Here is a 17,352-nt window from a genome sequence, read left to right as displayed (position 1 = left end):
GTTAGCCAGGATGGTCTCGATCTCCTGACCTCGTGATCCGCCCGTCTCGGCCTCCCAAAGTGCTGGGATTACAGGCTTGAGCCACCGCGCCCGGCCTCATTGCTCTTCTTTCTTCGGAGTTTTCCTAATTATTTTGTTTGCTTATTTAGTTTATATGCAAAAACTTTAGAATGCCTTGTCCAATTCTGGGGTTGATTGGGGCATGGAACATCTGTATTTTTATTAGGACTAATTACATTTATCAGTAAACTCTGAAGAACCAGTCAACGTCATGTTGCCAAATCTTCCAGAGAAACGAACTTTCCATCTGTTCCAGGCTTTGTTATCTTTCCACAGTGTGACATTTTTCTCCTGCAGAAAGGAGAAGACATGCCAGCTTTGGGATGGCGGATGCCCCAGGAAGAGGGCGGACGCTGAGAACAGAATAGGCTCCGGCCCTCCACAGTGCTGTGGCAGGGTATTATTCTTACTACATATGTTGATGGACACATGGGTGTTTCTTATATAACTATTTTCCTGTATGTTTGAAATATTTTATAGTTTAAAAAATTAAGAAAGTTAGAAGTCAATTTTAATAGAAAAGAATTTATTGCAAATACAGTGACTTTTTATATTACAGCAGTACATTCCAGTTAGCCATATGGCCATAATTTGTATATATTTCAAATATAAAACTATACTTTTTTTTTTTTTACATACAGTACAATTTCCAGTGTGATGACATTTCAATGGGAAAAAGATTGTGCATTTGCAATAAACACCATCATCCCTGAGTCCACAGATAAGGTCCCTGGAGAAGGGGCTTCCCCTCTTTTCTCACTGGGTTGACGTTCCCAGTGAGTGAAGCCTTTCTGGAATGTGTGTACGCACCCTCCACCAAGAGTTCTAATAACCTAAGCTCAAAGCAGAACAGTGAAATGGCAAAACTGTACAGAGCCCTGATTTTACATTTCAATCTGACAGCCGGATCAGAAGTAGCACATGGAAAGTGCTGTCCTTAACTACTCACTTAGCTGCTCCTTGCTGACAGCTCCCAGAATCTGCCTCCAACAAGTGGCAAAACTGGGAATTTTGCCAAGGAAAATTACTCAGGACCGCTAATAAAAACGCAGGCTTTTGCAACATGCATATTCCCCCAGCCGCCGACCCCGACCTTGCCCAGGGCAGGGCATTAACTGTCTGGGGGGTGAACAAAGAATCCCGATCCTCAGATGTCCCAGGACTCATGGCTCATGACCCACAGAAAACTAAGGCATCACAGTGGCTTAATTTAAAAGATGTGCTTTCGAATGAATCCTGGAAAACAATCCGTCTTTACACAGAGAGGGCTGCAGGGGCAATCCTACTGACGAGTTTGTTGAGAGCGCGAACTTTTTCTTCCAAGATGCGGCTTTGTTTCTCGGCGTCTCGCTGCTTCTCCTCGGTGGCCTGAAGTGCTCTTACCAGGTGGGCATTCTCCACATACAGCTCCTTCAGCAGCAGGTCGGACTTCGTGTTCTTTTCAAACTAGAGAGGGGAGGAAGCCAATACTTTGCATGAGGCCGGTGGAGAAACGCTATAGATCAGCCTGCTCTCTTTTATCCTCCCACATTTATGCAAACCATAGTTTTGGGCTCTTAGAAATCTGACCCAAGGCCAGAGGTGGGGGCTCATGCCTCTAATCCCAGCACTTTGGGAGGCCGAGGTGGGTGGATCCCAAGGTCAGGAGATAGAGACCATCCTGGCTAACATAGTGAAACCCCGTCTCTACTAAAAAATACAAAAAAAATTAGCCGGGCGTGGTGGCGGGCACCTGTAGTCTCAGCTACTGGGGAGGCTGAGGCAGGAGAATGGTGTGAACCCAGGAGGCAGAGCTTGCAGTGAGCAGAGATCGCGCCACTGCACTCTAGCCTGGGCAACAGAGCGAGACTCCCATCTCCAAAAAAAAAAAAGAAAAAAAAAAAAACTGACACAAATACTACATTATAATGATAAGTTGTGTTACCCTGGCATGAGAAGAAATTGAGAATCTGCTGGGCTATGTGGTGGAGAAAACTTGAGGCAGCTTTGTGCCATGAAACAAGGACTTCAGGCCAAAATGGACAGTCCTCAAAAGGCCCTGGGATGGTCAGAGTGTGGAATAGGTTCATCTGCGTGTGCTCTACTGGCTGTGATGTCAGCAGGGCCGTGAGCCAGGGGAAGCAGGGGAGGAAGCAGCCACAGGACAGGCAGTACTGAGGCCCCGAGCTGTGGCCTGGGCTCAGGGCCAGGGCAGGTGTGCAGGAGCCACAGGATTTAACCAGAAGTCAGGTGTTACTGGCCAGACAGGCAACTGAGGACTGTGGGTGTGTGCCAGGGAGAAAGGATGAGAGGGACTGGGGCACCAGCAGGGGAGGGAGCTGGGCAAGGACGGTGGCCCCAGGGAGGGACTGGGCACCTTCCGCAAACGCCTTGTCTAGTTTGGGCTGAGCTCGGGGTCCCTCACATAGACCGAACCATACTGGATCACGATGGAGCAAGAACACGTCTCCAGGTTTGCACGTTCTCTTAACATCTCCTAACCACTGAATGTGGCCCGCGGCCAGGCCGCTTCTGTGTGCGCCCCACGCCCGTGGGTCCGCCCGCACCTGTGGGTCCACCCGCACCCGTGGGTCCACCGCCCCTGTGCCATCAGCCCTCGGGGCACAGCACTGCTGCACGTCAGTTCCCACATAGGTCAGGCGAGCTATGGCACCTCCTTGTTGGTCTTTGCTCCTTATAGCAGCCCAAGTGACTTTTTCCCTAGTATGGTTTCTTTTAAAAGATAGATCTTGCCATGCTTTTACTTAAAATCCCCCAATGCCTTCTAACTGCCATTATGATAAAACCCCAACCCCTGACCTTGGCTTCCGGACACACAGGACAGGTGCTGCCTACCTGAGCCCTACCAGCTCACACCAGCCACGGCGACCTCCTCCATGGCTGTGCGCTGCCTGCAATACACCCTCCCTGGGGTCCCCCAGACATCAGGAGACGTGTCCATCTCCCACCCAGTGAGCCTTCCAAATGCCACCGGGCCTCTGCTGGGGACACAGCTGGACCTTCCTGTGCTGGTCACTGGGCATCTGTCCAAATGCTGGCTCTTCAACGTGGCCTTGACCACCCCACCGGCTCCCTCCACCTCTGTTCTCTCATTTTCAGAGCATTCATCATGGCCCGAGGGCATGCATGCTCTACCTCTGTCTCCAGAGGGTCAGGTCCAGGATGTAGGCTCAGCCCTGCTCATCTCGGGTCTACCTAGGAAAGCTTCGACCAGAGGTGCTCGGGGACGCCTGAATGACTACACGAACAAATGAACGGATGAGCCCTTTCTGAGTGTATGTGAACACCCACAGGACAGATCTTAAAACCATTCCCAAAGGAAAATAAATGCAATGTGCACCTGCAGTGTAGGGTATGCATTTAGTTCCCTGGACTTCTGTGACAAGACAGCAGCCTTTTCCCGTATTAGCTGCCTGCACACCCATAAAAGTAGAGAGCGCTCAGAAGAGGACGCGAGCACGAAAGCAACAGCACCCATCACTCACCTGCTCCTTCAGCTCATCCACTTTCTCTTGGAGGAGCATTTCCATATTCTTCAGAATCATCTCCGCCTCTTCTACCCGCTCTTCTGTGGCTTTCAGCTGTTTCTCATGTTCTTCCTGCCATGAAAGAAGGTTGCAGGTGGCCAGGCTCACGCCTGTAATCCCAGCACTTTGGGAGGCCGAGGCGGGCGGATCACCTACGGTCAGGAGTTCAAGACTGACCTGGCAAACATGGTGAAACCCCATCTCTACTAAAAAAAATACAAAATTTAGCCGGATGTGGTGGTGCGTACCTGTAATCCCAGCTACTTGGGAGGCTGAGACAGGGATTCGCTTGAACCCAGGAGGCGGAGGTTGCAGTAAGCCAAGATTACACCACTGCACTCCAGCCTGGCAACAGAGTCAGACTCTGTCTCAAAAAACAAAACAAAACAAAACAAAAATATGTTCTGGGCCAGACCGCACAGCTTTCCTTTCTCTTTGTCATTCAGGGAGAATCAGCAGACTCATCTGTCCTCAGAGAACTGGTCCTAAGATTTTAACCATAAATAACTCCAAAGTGAGCTTCCTTCACTGTTAGTGTCTTTTTCTAGGATGATTCTCCTTAACTTTGTTTGTCAATAATGTAGCATCACTTAACTTTAGCTTGACCCCTTTGTGTGATGTTACAAGGTTGTTCTTCATTAGAATTTACACTTTACAAACATCAAATGTTACCCACTTTTCAAGTTGTGTGCCAATTCCTTTTCCAGAAGGGTCCCCTGCCCTCTGGCTCCTGATCTCCTGAAGTCCGTCCCTGATGAACTATGAACTATGTTGGGAATTTCAGGCGTGAGTTATTCCCTCAGCCTTTTGAATTAAACTCTTGCACAGGGCACAGCGGTGCCGGGGCCTCTTCAAGTGCTCTAAAAGCACCAACCCATTGATACCTCCCGATAAGCCTTGAGGTGGACGCCACTGCCAGCAGGACTTGACTGATGAGAAACTGAGGCACAGAGAGGTTCACTTGCCCAAGGTCACTCAGCTGGGAGGTGATGGGCGGGATCCCACCCTCCACAGTCCATGCTCGGAGCCACTGTCTCCCATTGCCCACCACCTGCACGGTCCGTGGCACCTGCTGGGCCCGGTCTGTCACCCTCTGCTCTCTGCCTCCAGTCCCTGCTCCCCTGGAACATGCCAAGTATCCCCTACCCCAGGGCCTCTGCTGCTTCCCTGCCACATGGGAGCTGCTCCCTCACCTCCTTCAGTTCTCACCACCTCAGGGGCCACCTGTGAGGCCTTGTCTGGCCACCCTATTTAAAACCATGCTGCCCCTCTCCCTACAGCCCTCCTCACCATCTGACATGCTACATACGTGACTCATGTATTCACACTTGGGCAGCTTCTCAGTCACTGAGGACCGCTGGGCCCGCCTCACCCTCCTCCTCATCTCGTCAGCCGCCTCTCGCTGCACCCCCACTCACCCGCTGTGCATCCAGGCGCCTCCCGGCCTGCTCTCCCTGAAGGTTGAGCAGGCGCTGCAGCTCAGCCACACGGTCCTGGGGCACCAGCCGGCTCATCTGCTCCTGCAGCTGCCGGACCTCCTGCGAGTGCTGGGCCTGGGCCTGCCTCAGCCTCAGGTGAGCTCCTTGCACCTGCACGGGGGAGGGGACACAGCTCTGGTGGGGCTGCTGAGACGTGACACAGTGGGGCACCCTCTCCATCCAAGGACACCCCCACCCGCAAGGACAAGGAGGGCGTGTACTCCTGAGGATGCAGCAGCACCTGAAGATTTAGAAGGAGCCCATTTCTTTGGAGTTCAGACAGGCAGGCTGCTGTCAGCCAGCGCTTCCACAGGGCTAGAGTGCAGAAAACGTGTCCATCACCCTCAAAACGGTGACGCTGACTTCCCGTCAGACTCAGGTTCTGCTGCGTCCAGTGTTAGCTTTCAGCGAACCTCACTGGGGCCTGATTCTTTTCAAACAATGACCCACGCCAGTCCTTTCAGCGGAGACCCCACACTCTGAAACAGGGCTACACTGGCCACAGGCTGCCCAGACAACACGGACTGCTGAAGGGAAGGTGGGGCCGGGGCTGGAATCCTTGGCAGCGCCTGGTTTCCTGGACGGCACCGTCTGCTGGAGTCGGGCTGAGTTGTTACGGTAAACTGTGCACCACTATGCCAGCCCCTTTAATTAAGCAGCTCGAGGCAAGATCCAAATACAATTTACATCCAGCCAACTGGAGGCTTCACCGGGATTTCTTTCGCACCTGTAAGAACTGGCCACGCCACCCCTTACTCACTTGAGACCCCACAGATGGAGTGGGAATCACCCTCCATCGGGGGCACGTTTGGGCCGGGCCTGGCATCACCGCATGGTGGAGGAAGAGGGAAGGCAACGCCCTGCGCCCGCACTGCCAGGCCTGGCTTCCCTTCAGTGGTCCCTGCACTGACTCAGCTGAGCTGGGGGCCCGTCTTGGGGGGCCAGGCCATCACTGTAAAGCTCACCCTTCTTCAAGACGGGGGTCACCCCAGAGAGACGCCACCTGCACCCCACATTTTCCAGGCCCTGGGGGGCAGCTTATGGTTTGAGACAGAAAAGGAGGGAAGAACCAGTTCTAAATCGCATCTCTACCAAACACAGCCTTCTCCCGAAGGCTCATTTCAGACGGTCACTCTGGCTGCTGTCCCCCAGACCTGCGGGACTCCCAGGCGTCAAACACATCTACCCAACCAGGAAGGCTCTGGCCCCGCACCCTGACTCCCTCGGCTCTGATGCTTACAGGTCCTCAGACTGCACCACCCCCCACCGCCATCCTGGGACCGAACCCCCACGAATTAAGCCCCTCCATAGCATGGCCTGGCTCCAGCCCAAGGGGGCTCTCTGCCCATGGTGGGCAGCCTGTAAACATCTACTGAACAGTCAGCCATCCAGTGCTCTTCATCTCCTTCCTCAGCAACGCGGGACGGGCCACATCTACAGACCTTGACAGTCACAGGGACAGGGAAAGACGTCCCCAGGGGAGCACTGGAAACAAGGACATTTGTGTTCTGGGTGCTGGAGTGAGGCAGAGCCTCAGACGGGGCATCATCTCCCACCCTGAGTGCAGCCACCCTTCCTGTCCTTCCCGTGGAGAGGGCCCTGTGGGTCCCCATCCCTTTGCCCTCGGAGCTCCCCTGGGAGACCCTCCACTCTCTGAGCTCCTCTATGAGGCCCCATCCCTCCTGTCTGCTCTGGCCTCTGGGGCCTTCCTCCTGAGCCACACATGGGCATGCCAGTGACTGCCCTGGCTTCCCTCCCCGTGGAAACGGTGACCACATCAGCTTCAGGCCCAGCCTCTTGTGGCCACTCTTAGGGAGCCCTGTCTGCCTTTTCCAGAGTGTCCTGAGCTACCCTGGAAGCTCCCAGCTTCCTGATGCTGACTGGAAGCCACTTGCTTTGGGGGAGCGTCTTCCTCTAAATCGTGAGGAAGAAGGGGTGACCACATGGCTGCAGGACAGACTCGGTGAGGTGCTTCCCGACTGAGAGGCTGGTGGCAGGCACGGCCCCAGGGCTGTGGAACGCTCTCCCGTGGCCCTAGCGGTGCCTCCCAGCGCCAGGTGCTAAGGAAGTGCCGGCCTTTTCAGGTGGTCTTACTCCTCAGCCTCAAAGGACTCGAACTGGCCCAGGCAATTTTCCAGGGTTCCTTTTAGACTCAAAAGTAGAGAAGGGTGCCCCAAATAGGCAGAGCACCTCTGGGAAACTGATAGACTGTAGCTGCAAGGCCAAGAGCCTATGGAAGCCCCAACAGCACCCCAGAAAGCTCTGGGATCCATGCCCAGCTGACCCCTCTGTGTCTCAGGACGTCTAGGGGGTGCCTCTGCACAGGGCGCCAGGGCCAGCACTGGGGGGACTGGGTGCAGAGGCTCAGCCAAGCCTCACAGGCAGGCGGGGAGAGACCCTTTCCCACAGCCCCCTTTCCTCTCTGCAGCCCCCAAGCTTCCAAGTGTGCCCACACTGGGCACTCGCCCTCTGGGCACCTTTGGCCGCCACACATCTGCTCTTCTCCTCTCCCTTGAGCCACCCCTCCACAAGCATCCCCTTAGTCGGCTCCCCTCCCTGAGGCCCCTGCTCGGCCGCCCCTGCACACACCTGTCTGTCCCAGACCACGAGCTCCTGCCACCATAGCCCAGCCTCCCGTGTCTCCACCTCCCATGCCTCTCCCTGCAGGGCCAGCAGGTGTGGCACCTGGAGGCGTGTACAGAGGCCAGTGTCATGCATGTCCATGAGTGCCCATTTCACCCCACCCTCAGGGCTGGAGCCTGCTGCCTTGGTTCTGATGACACAGTCCCCAGGCTTGCCTCCAGCTCCTCCGTTCTGTGGAGGGCTCACCCACAGCAGGGTGACCGCACTCCTTCCCTCGGGAGTAAACTGAGTCACCACTCTTCACGGGGCTTGCGCACAGTCAAACCAACTCTGCACTGGGAGCAGCTTTTTCCTGGGCCCAGTAAGCACGGGGCAGCTGTGTCCAGGCCAGCTCAACACCTTCTCTGCGCTGGAGGAGGCCTGGCAACACCGTTGGCACTGTGGTGATGCTGCTCCTGGGTGGGACTGGACGCAGTGCCTCCAGCCACCACTCACACCCACCTGGCCTTGACTTTCTTCAAGGGTCTGGGTCAGCTCTGACTGTGACAGTTGCAGGCTCTGATATTCCTGATTCAGGCATTCAAGTTCAACTTTAAGTTTTTGGATTTGGTCACTCTGTTTTTAAAAAATCAATTGCACAAGTCAAGAAGTATCTGAAGAGTCTGGTATGTAATTCGTGCGGAAACCTCAGAAAATTACAGAAAAGAAAAAAAATTACAAAATTTAAATCCCCATGAACCCACGAACCAAGGCCAGCCCTGTGTCCTGCAGTCAATCCCCGGCCCCTCCTCTACACACACGCATCTCCCTGGTGAGACAGTGTTGGGTGCGCCACGCACTGCAGGAAGCGCCTTCTCCTCACCACAGCGGGAGCTTTTCCCAGGGCATTAATTGTGATTTGAAAACATGGTTTTCAATGGCTATGCTGTGATCCAGTGATTCCCTCAGCTTCTGTTGGTGACTCGGCAGATTTCATTTCTGCTTTGCTATTATAAACAGCACAGCAAGGAAAATGCTGCAGCTGCATCCTTCCACAAGGCTCTCAGGAACATCCCCATAGGAATCATGAAGTCAAGGCATGTGGACTTCCTTCAGCCTCTAAGTGTATATTTTGCCAAACTGCCCTCAGGGAATTTTGCACCAATTCCCTCCTCTGTCAGCAGCATGTAAAGCTATTCTGCTATTTTCTTTAGATACTGGGATTTGCCAACACAGCACAGTCCACCTATTTCTCTGAGGCATGCTTGGGAAGTCCCTCACTTCCCTCCAGGCTCCTCGGCGCCTGTCCTGACCTGTTTGCAGCCGCCTCCGCACCCTGCAGCTCCCAGCCTCCAGCAGAGCCCAGATGGAGCTGCCGGCGGCTGAGGCCACCCACCTGCTGCTGCCCGCTGCACGCCATCTCCTCCAGGCTCTGTGTTAACAGCTGAATGGTCACGCGATGCTCCTCACTTTGGGCCTGGTGGGTAGAAGCCTCCTGTCCCAGTTGAAGGACCCTGTCATTGAGCTGGGATAACTGATCCTTGTAGTTCTGATTCTAGGGGGAACACGTTTTTAAACACATAAGAAAAAAATGTTTTTAATTTTTATTTTATATATATATATATTTGCCCATCATTGGCTATATTTTTATTAAGTAGTTTTTTGCTTTGTTTTGTTTTTCAAGACAGGCCCTCACTCTGTTGCCCCAGCTGGACTGCAGTGGCACATTCACGGTTCACTGCAGCCGTGACCTCCTAGGCTCAGGCGATCCTCCCACCTCAGCCGCCCAAGTAGCTGGGACCACACGCACACATCACCACTCCCACCTAGTTTTGTTTTTTGGTCAAGACAGGGTCCCTCTGTGTTTCCAAGGCTGGTCCTGAACTCCTAGCCTCAAGGAATCATCCCATCTCAGCCTCCCAAAGTGCTGGGATTACAGGCGTGGGCCACTGAGCCCAGCCCCACCTTGCCCCTAAAATACTTTTAAGCCAGCAGCTCAATTCATATCATTGTAATTGCTCTCAACCAGGTACAGCTTTGCTCCTGAGGAAATCTCTGGCAATGTCTCTAGGTATTTTTGGTGATCACAGCTGGAGATGGAGGAAGCTGCTGGCACCAACGGCATGGGGGCACTCGACACCCTACAACGCAGATATCTGGCCCCAAACGTCACCAGTGCCAAGGACAGGAAGCCTGCTCCAGCCCCTAGGAGAAACACACACACATCTAGGCCAACAGAGCGGAGTAGATGCCATGACCATCCAAATCACTGTTTGGAACACCTTTCACGTTTTTCTCATTTCCTCCACGATTATTTTAATATATTTAAAAATATACGGCAATTTGAACGAAAAAGCAACCTATTTAAACTTGAGGTATATGAATCCCTTAAGTCTCCTCTGATCTCCGTCACTGAACACACAAGCGTAGCTCTTGGCAGGGTACGTGAGTTCAACAAATGGTATGTTTTGCTTTTTCTCAATAGCACCCCCCATAGATAGTGGATTTCAGCAAACGTTCAGTGGGTGAACCTGTGAGGGCACCGTGCAGTGAAACAGTGGCAGGAAAGCGGCCCTGCGGTCTGGACCACGGAGGCTCTGCTGTCTGCAGTCACCTGTCGGGAACATCTTCATGCAACCACATTTCTGCTTACTTGTTTTTTCCCACCGCAGCAGCTCTTGGGGGTTCGGAGCGATGTCCTCTGACCCACTCTCAGCACAATCGACCACGTACACGTCACCTTCCCAGAGTGATGCCAACAACCACTGCCTTTGCTTTTTTTTTTTATTTTTTATTTTTTATTTATTTATTTTTTTTGAGACAGAGTCTCGCTCTGTCATCCAGGCTGGAGTGCTGTGGCCAGATCTCAGCTCACTGCAAGCTCCGCCTCCCGGGTTCACGCCATTCTCCTGCCTCAGCCTCCCGGGTAGCTGGGACTACAGGCGCCGCCACCTCGCCCGGCTAGTTTTTTGTATTTTTTAGTAGAGACGGGGTTTCACCGTGTTAGCCAGGATGGTCTCGATCTCCTGACCTCATGATCCGCCCGCCTCGGCCTCCCCAAGTGCTGGGATTACAGGCTTGAGCCACCGCGCCCGGCCTGCCTTTGCTTTTATAGGTTTTACAGGCACGTAGGAAAACTGGGACGTTGTTTCCATTTGGATTTACTCAAGATTAGGGAGTCCACAAATTTTTCTCATGCAATTCCTTGCAAATTAACCTCACCTCATCCCTTCCCTAGAACCTCGAGCCTGAGGTTAAGAGAAGCTTCCACCACAACATAAGCACGTGGCAGTTACGTCTGGCATAGAGCTCACGTGTTCTATTACATTTCATTGTGAAAATTAGAATTGTTTTAATACTGACACACATTCACCTTGCCCTCTAAAGGCAGCCTTGATTTCATGAGTAGAAATGGAATCTTCCTTCAGTTCTTGAGATAAACACAATAGTGGATTTTCTTCTATTCACCTTTAACATTTAAACCCTTTATTTGGTGGCTGGGTGTGGTGGCTCATGCCTGTAATCCCAGTGCTTTGGGAGGCCGAAGTGGAAGGATCACTTGAGGTCAGGAGTTTGAGACAAGCCTGGCCAACATGGCGAAACCCCATCTCCACTAAAAATACAAAAATTAGCCGGGCGTGGTGGCACATACCTGTAATCCCAACTACTTGGGAGGTTGAGGCAGGAGAATCAGTTGAACCTGGGAGGCAGAGGTTGCAGTGAGCTGACATTACACCACTGCACTCCAGCCAGAGTGACAGAACAAGATTCCATCTCAAAACATACAAACACACAAAAAACTCTTCATTTGGAAATAATTTCAGATTTGAACAGTTGCAAGACTAGAACATGACCACGGAAACCTACCTGCCTTCCATCCCGGCTCCTAGTCGACAACACCCCCCACAATCTGCTTTGCCCCCCTACACACACAGGCGCACACATGATGTCTTCCCTCCTCCACAGCTGCCTGCCTCCCGGGGACAGCAGCTGTCACACAGCTACTGTGCAGCTACTGCTTCAGGACAGTGGCTTTCATGTCTCCACACTTCATTTTGTCAACGAGCCTGGCAGCATCCTTCTGGGCACAGGATCAGTCAGGCCCTGTCCTGTTGTTTCAGCCTCCTCAAATGTGCAATGTCTCCTCAGCCTCTGTCTCTCATAACTTTGACATTTTTTGACAAATACAGTTCCATCCCCTCCCATTTGGGGTTTGTCTGGTGCTTCCTTGTGACTTGGGTGACAAGTTCCTGGGCAGATACTGTGCAGGGAGCTGCATCAGGAGGCAGAGGTGCTATCTGCTCCTGGTGGCGTTCACGCTGGCCACCTCTTAATTTCGAACTTGCACTGATCTGGCTTTCACTGCAGAAGCCAGCATGAGATGTCAGCAGTTGTCTCCTGGCCGTGTGTTAAAACAAATGACATCTGTGTCAAATATGTTCACTCTGCATCTGTTCCAGCCTTTAGGCCTAATTTCCAGTTTACAAGACAGACAAGTGACATACGACCAGAGTAGCCTACACTCTCAGAAAACAACTGAACAGATCCAGAATGTGGGATGGTCCATGGGACGACTACCTGGGCTCTTCCAAAAGTCAGTGTCATGGGGAAAAACAGGTCTTCCAGATCAAAACACCAAAGCGACCCTGCAGGGGATGTGTTGTCCAAAGAAGCCTCCAGCAGCTTCTTCCATCCCACGTCCTCTTCTGCAATGTGACCTGAACACTTACCCATCAGAGAAGCCTCTCCGCAGCTCCAGGGACTCAGTGGGAATAACGTGGAGTGACTTCCGAGGAGGGCTTGGGAGCCGTGCCTCCCACCAGCTGCCCTGGAACACTAGCTCCCTGACACCCCCCATGACACTCCCTCCAGGTCCAGCCCCATGAGGAGAGGCCCCAGACAGACATGAGCAGAAGGGGTCCGCAGATGACTCTAGCCCGGGCCATTAGGTAACCCCAGCTGTCCAGCCTTCCCAGCCGAGGCCCCCGCATCACAGAGTAGGGACGGCTATCCACGCTGTTTGTCTGAATGCCTGACCCACAGGTGCCATGAATGCGCTCAAGTGGCTGGTTTATGCCAATAAGTTGATCTGATAGCTAAACACGGCTGAACAGAGGCATAGTTACACACAATGTGGCACCCCTAGCTGCATCCTACTGTCAGAAAACTTACTGTACAGAACAACAGAACACTTTTTAATAACTGGAGAAATGAGAATATGGTCTGAATACTGGTATGAGGTAACTACTGCTAAATTTCTTAAGTGTGACAGCATTCCTTCAATGTGGCAAGGCAGGAGATGCACTTCCTTTTAAGAGATGCCTGTTGAAATATTGAGGAGTGGAGTATCATGACATTTGGAACTTATTTTCTATTATTATTATTATTAGAGACAGGGTCTCACTCTGTCACTCAGGCTGGAGTGCAGTGGTATGATCTCCGCTCACTGTAGCCTCAACCTCCCAGGCTCAAGCCATCCTCCCACCTCAGCCTCCCAAGTAGCTGGGACTACAGGCACATGCCAGCACATGCGGCTGATTTTTCTCTTTTTTTGTGGAGATGGAGTTTTGTCATGTTGCCCAGGTTGGTCTTGAACTCCTAGGCTCAAGTGATCCGCCCACCTTGGCCTCCCAACATGCAGGGATTATAGGTATGAGGCACCGCACCCGGCCTACAACTTATCTTCAAATGGTTCAGAACACACACACACACACACACACACACACGTACAAGTGAAATATATAGATATCAACAGAACTAAAGTGCACGCGGCAATGTCGGTAACAGTTGCATTAACGTTGTGGTAGGTTGGTATATGGGTGATCACTGTACATTGTTTCAACTTTCCTGTGTTTAAATTTTTTCATGATAAAATTTTTGGGGTAAGCAGGGTACACTGGCTCACACCTGTAATCCCAGCAATTTGGGAGGCTGAGGCCGGCGGATAGCTTGAGGTCAGGAGTTCAAGACCAGCCTGGCCAACATGGTGAAACCCTGTCTCTACTAATAATACAAACATTAGCCAGGCCTGGTGGTACACGCCTGCAATCCCAGCTACCCGGGAGGCTGAGGCGGCAGAATTGCTTGAACCTGGGAGGTGGAGGTTGCAGTGAGCCGAGATCGCACCACTGTACTCCAGCCTGGGTGACAGTGATAATGAGTCTCGAAAAAAAAAAAAAATCCAAAATCTGGGGAGTGTCCAGGCACAGTTTTGACACCTATAACCCCAGCACTTTGGGAGGCCGAAGCTGGAGGACTGCTTGAGGCCAGGAGTTTGAGAGCAGCCTTGGCAACATAGTGAGACCCCATCTCTACTAAAAACACAAAGGATGAGCTCAGCATGCTGGCGTGCGGCTCCCCAGGCAGGTCATCTCCACAAGCAGCTGGGCCTCGGGCCAGTGCAGAGCCTCAGGCACTCACAACACAGACAGTGCCTGCCTGCCAGTATCTGTGAGAAGCTGCTCACAGTTTCTAGATCAAAACACCAAAGGGACCCTGCAGGGGATGCCTGTGGTCCCAACTACTGCATGCCACATGATTCTGAACATTCTTGGGACCACCAGTAGACCTGACTGGGGCAGGGGTCTTCACAGCCACACTCAGTTCCTGACTTTGATGACGCCTGGGGGACGGTCAGCAACTCACTCTCAAGTCTTTTAGAAGAATGTTCTCCACTTCCTTTTGTAAGTTTAAAACGCTTTCAAAATAATAAAAAAAAGGAAGGGTGGCATGAGCTCCATGCCAGGCATCGATACATCACCTGTCTGTTGAGCACCTCCATCTCAGAGCAGGCCTTTTCCTTGTCTTTCTTTAAAACCTCAATTTCCTTCCTATTGAAGAAGCACAATTAACAGTCATACCACTTGTGACCAACCAGTGCCTTCTTTCCTGGTCAGCACCCAGGGTAAGAGCAGCATGCGGGTTTGCAGCCACAGCACAGACGCCCACACCTGCCCCTGGCATTCTCCAGCCCCTCTTGGTCCCTGCTATTGCCGCTGCTAATGATGACGACGATCCCATCCTCCGTGGTTTGCCCCAAACCACGAAGACTTTAGGAACGTGAAACTCTCGGATTACTAGAGAGCCTGTACTAATCTACACTGCCAGCATTGTAAGAACACAAACCCTGCATGACATTCCTCAATCAAATACGTGAATATTTCTTTTGTAAAACATGTAACAGTTCACACTCAGCAGAGTGAATAGAGACTGAAACAGCCCGGCATCTCCGGAGGCATGCCATCAGTGGGGTCCTGACAGACTCAGGAAACCCAGAGAAAAAATGGTTTCTAAAGGAAAACAAGCTTTGAGATTTCAGAAGTGCTGTCATGGAAGGGCAATCCTTGGGTACCTGCTTGGGACTCTCTACTTTAATCACCACGGCAATTCTGTCATTTCAGAATTACTGTCTATGAGAGCTAGGCTCACCTTGAGATGCGTACTTGGAGAAAAAAAGGCCAAACAGTTATCCTTGGATATGGCTACAGTAGTGACAGCAGGAAGCCACCCTCCCCAGAACACACATTCTCTCTTCTTCAGTCCCAGCCCTTCCCCAGCTTGCACTGAGGGGACACTCCTGCTGTGTCCCCTGACTCTCGCTGATGAATGCCCCCTGCTCTATCCCGCTGACTCTCACTGATGGGCACCTCCCTGCTCAGTCCCTCGACTCTCACTGATGGGTGCCCCCCGTCCGGTCCCCCAGCTCTCACTGGTGGCCTCTCTGCCTGCTTTCACTGACTCTCACTGGTGACCTCCCTGCCCTGTAACCCCTGACTCTCACTGGCGGGCGCCCCCTTGCCCTGTCCTCTACTGACTCTCACTGGTGGGTGCCCCCTGCCCTGTCCCCCTGCCCTGTCCTAACTCTCACTGGTGGGTGCCCCCCTGCCCTGTCCCCTGACTCTCACTGGCGGGCGCCCCCTTGCCCTGTCCTCTACTGACTCTCACTGGTGGGTGCCCCCCTGCCCTGTCCCCTGACTGACTCTCTCTGGTGGGCGCCCCCTGCCCTGTCCCCCTGCCCTGTCCTAACTCTCACTGGTGGGCGCCCCCTGCCCTGTCCCCTGACTGACTCTCACTGGTGGGCGCCCCCCTGCCCTCTCCCGACTCTCACTGGTGGGTGCCCCCTTGCCCTGTTCCCTGACTGACTCTCACTGGTGGGCGCCCCCCTACCCTGTCCCCTGACTGATTCTCACTGGTGGGCGCCCCCTGCCCTGTCCCCCGACTCTCACTGGTGGGCATCCCCTGCCCCGTCCCCCGACTCTCACTGGTGCCCCCATCCCATCCTCTCTTGCCTCAGTGCTCAGGTTCCTGACCCTCCCCACACACGTCCCCTCCCCAAGCTCTTGTTCACTGAAACAGATAAACCAGCAATGACCCTCCGAGGAAGGCAGAGCTGAAACTGTTATCAGGAGAGGATCCTAGGAGCACCTCTGACCCCTACAGACACTGTGTGGCCTCCCCCAACCCCTAAGTGTGACGTGGAGCACCTCCGTGGGGTGAGCAGCGCCCGTGCTGGTGCTGGGGCTCTGCTCGCAGTCCCGACCATGCTGCGGGTGCTCTGCCCCACTTCCCACAACAAGGAGCTGGGGTGTTCAGGTGCCGCCCACACGAGGAAGGAGCCCAGAGCCTCCCACATCTGCCGAATCGTTCAGAAGTTAACAAGGCTCACAGTTTAGGGTTTTCTGGAATGCAGGGCTAATCTGAGAACACTTCCCATGGTCTATATGGAGACTGCATAAGGTCACCCTATGTAGGGCAAAACGCACCCCCAGAAGGTCTGGGTGGGGCCGTGGCCCTTACCTCTGTGCATTGTGAGTGCTTTCTGCAGCTTCAAGCTCTTGCCGAACCCTTCCCAGGTCGTTTTTCAGCAAAGTGTTTTCCTTGGAAAGTCTATGGAACTCCAGTCTGCGTAAAAATTGAGAAAAGACCGGTGAGCACCTGGGAAGCCACATGCGGTCGCGGAGACTGGCTCTGCAGCAGGGAGTCCTGAGAACTGTGCGTCCCCATCTCCCCGTCCCTGGAGGTGGCGCCAGACACCCTTCCTTTCCCTCTTCCTGTACCAGGTGTTACCGTCTTGGATCTCTCGTGAGCCAAGCCACAGAAAACGAAGCTCTTAGCTTCTAAACTGCCACGCTGTCAAGTCACAAATGCACTCAGAACCTTGGGTTTTGCTTATGCTGAGATTATAGCTGACCTGCTCCTGCATCTGTGGCCTCTCAAACAAACACGTGTGTCCTGGGTGCCAGTGCCGGGTGTGAGTTCTCAGGTACTGCAGGGTACTCATCCCTGGCAGTGAACCCAGCGTGGAGCTAAGAAACACAGGAATCAGAAGGCCAAGATATACGGGAAACCTTTGCTAGGTGAATCTCAAAGTGGGAAAAGGCAGGGATAGACAGCCACTATGTGAACCAAGTCTGCCTGGGGCCGTCTTTGGTCTCTGACAACTCAGAGAGTCCCTGCTTGGGTAATGCTATTGATTTGACAGAGGAAGATGGCAATTTACCAATGAAGATCACTAATGGGAGCCAGGTGTGGCATCATGCATCTGTAATCCCAGCTACTGGGGAGGCTGAGGCAGGAGGACTGCTTGAGTCCAGGAGTTTGAGACCCTCCTGGGCAACACAGTGAGACCCTGTCTTTAAGAAAAAAAAGCCGGCCGGGCGCAGTGGCTCAAGCCTGTAATCCCAGCACTTTGGGAGGCCGAGACGGGTGGATCATGAGGTCAGGAG

The 17,352-nt window shown here is 53.0% G+C and overlaps 1 protein-coding gene across 1 annotated transcript in view; it reads right to left on the bottom strand.

Moving 5' to 3' along the window:
* Positions 1 to 565: 565 nt before the first annotated feature.
* NINL (ninein-like) overlaps positions 566 to 17,352 on the bottom strand; it is a 167,231-nt gene continuing 150,444 nt past the window's right edge. The window contains exons 18-24 of the mRNA XM_011952171.1: positions 16,424 to 16,528; positions 14,388 to 14,457; positions 9,024 to 9,182; positions 8,150 to 8,263; positions 5,006 to 5,176; positions 3,546 to 3,659; positions 566 to 1,506 (exon numbers count right to left, since the gene is read on the bottom strand). Coding sequence (XP_011807561.1) covers positions 1,315 to 1,506; positions 3,546 to 3,659; positions 5,006 to 5,176; positions 8,150 to 8,263; positions 9,024 to 9,182; positions 14,388 to 14,457; positions 16,424 to 16,528 — 925 coding nt within the window. The 3' untranslated portion in view covers positions 566 to 1,314. The remainder of the gene's footprint in view (positions 1,507 to 3,545; positions 3,660 to 5,005; positions 5,177 to 8,149; positions 8,264 to 9,023; positions 9,183 to 14,387; positions 14,458 to 16,423; positions 16,529 to 17,352) is intronic.

This window comes from Colobus angolensis, unplaced genomic scaffold, assembly GCF_000951035.1.
Source record: "Colobus angolensis palliatus isolate OR3802 unplaced genomic scaffold, Cang.pa_1.0 Scaffold336, whole genome shotgun sequence".
NCBI classification, from domain to species: domain Eukaryota; kingdom Metazoa; phylum Chordata; class Mammalia; order Primates; family Cercopithecidae; genus Colobus; species Colobus angolensis.
Note: the sequence above shows the minus strand (reverse complement) of the source record. Positions and strands in the feature narration are given on the sequence as shown.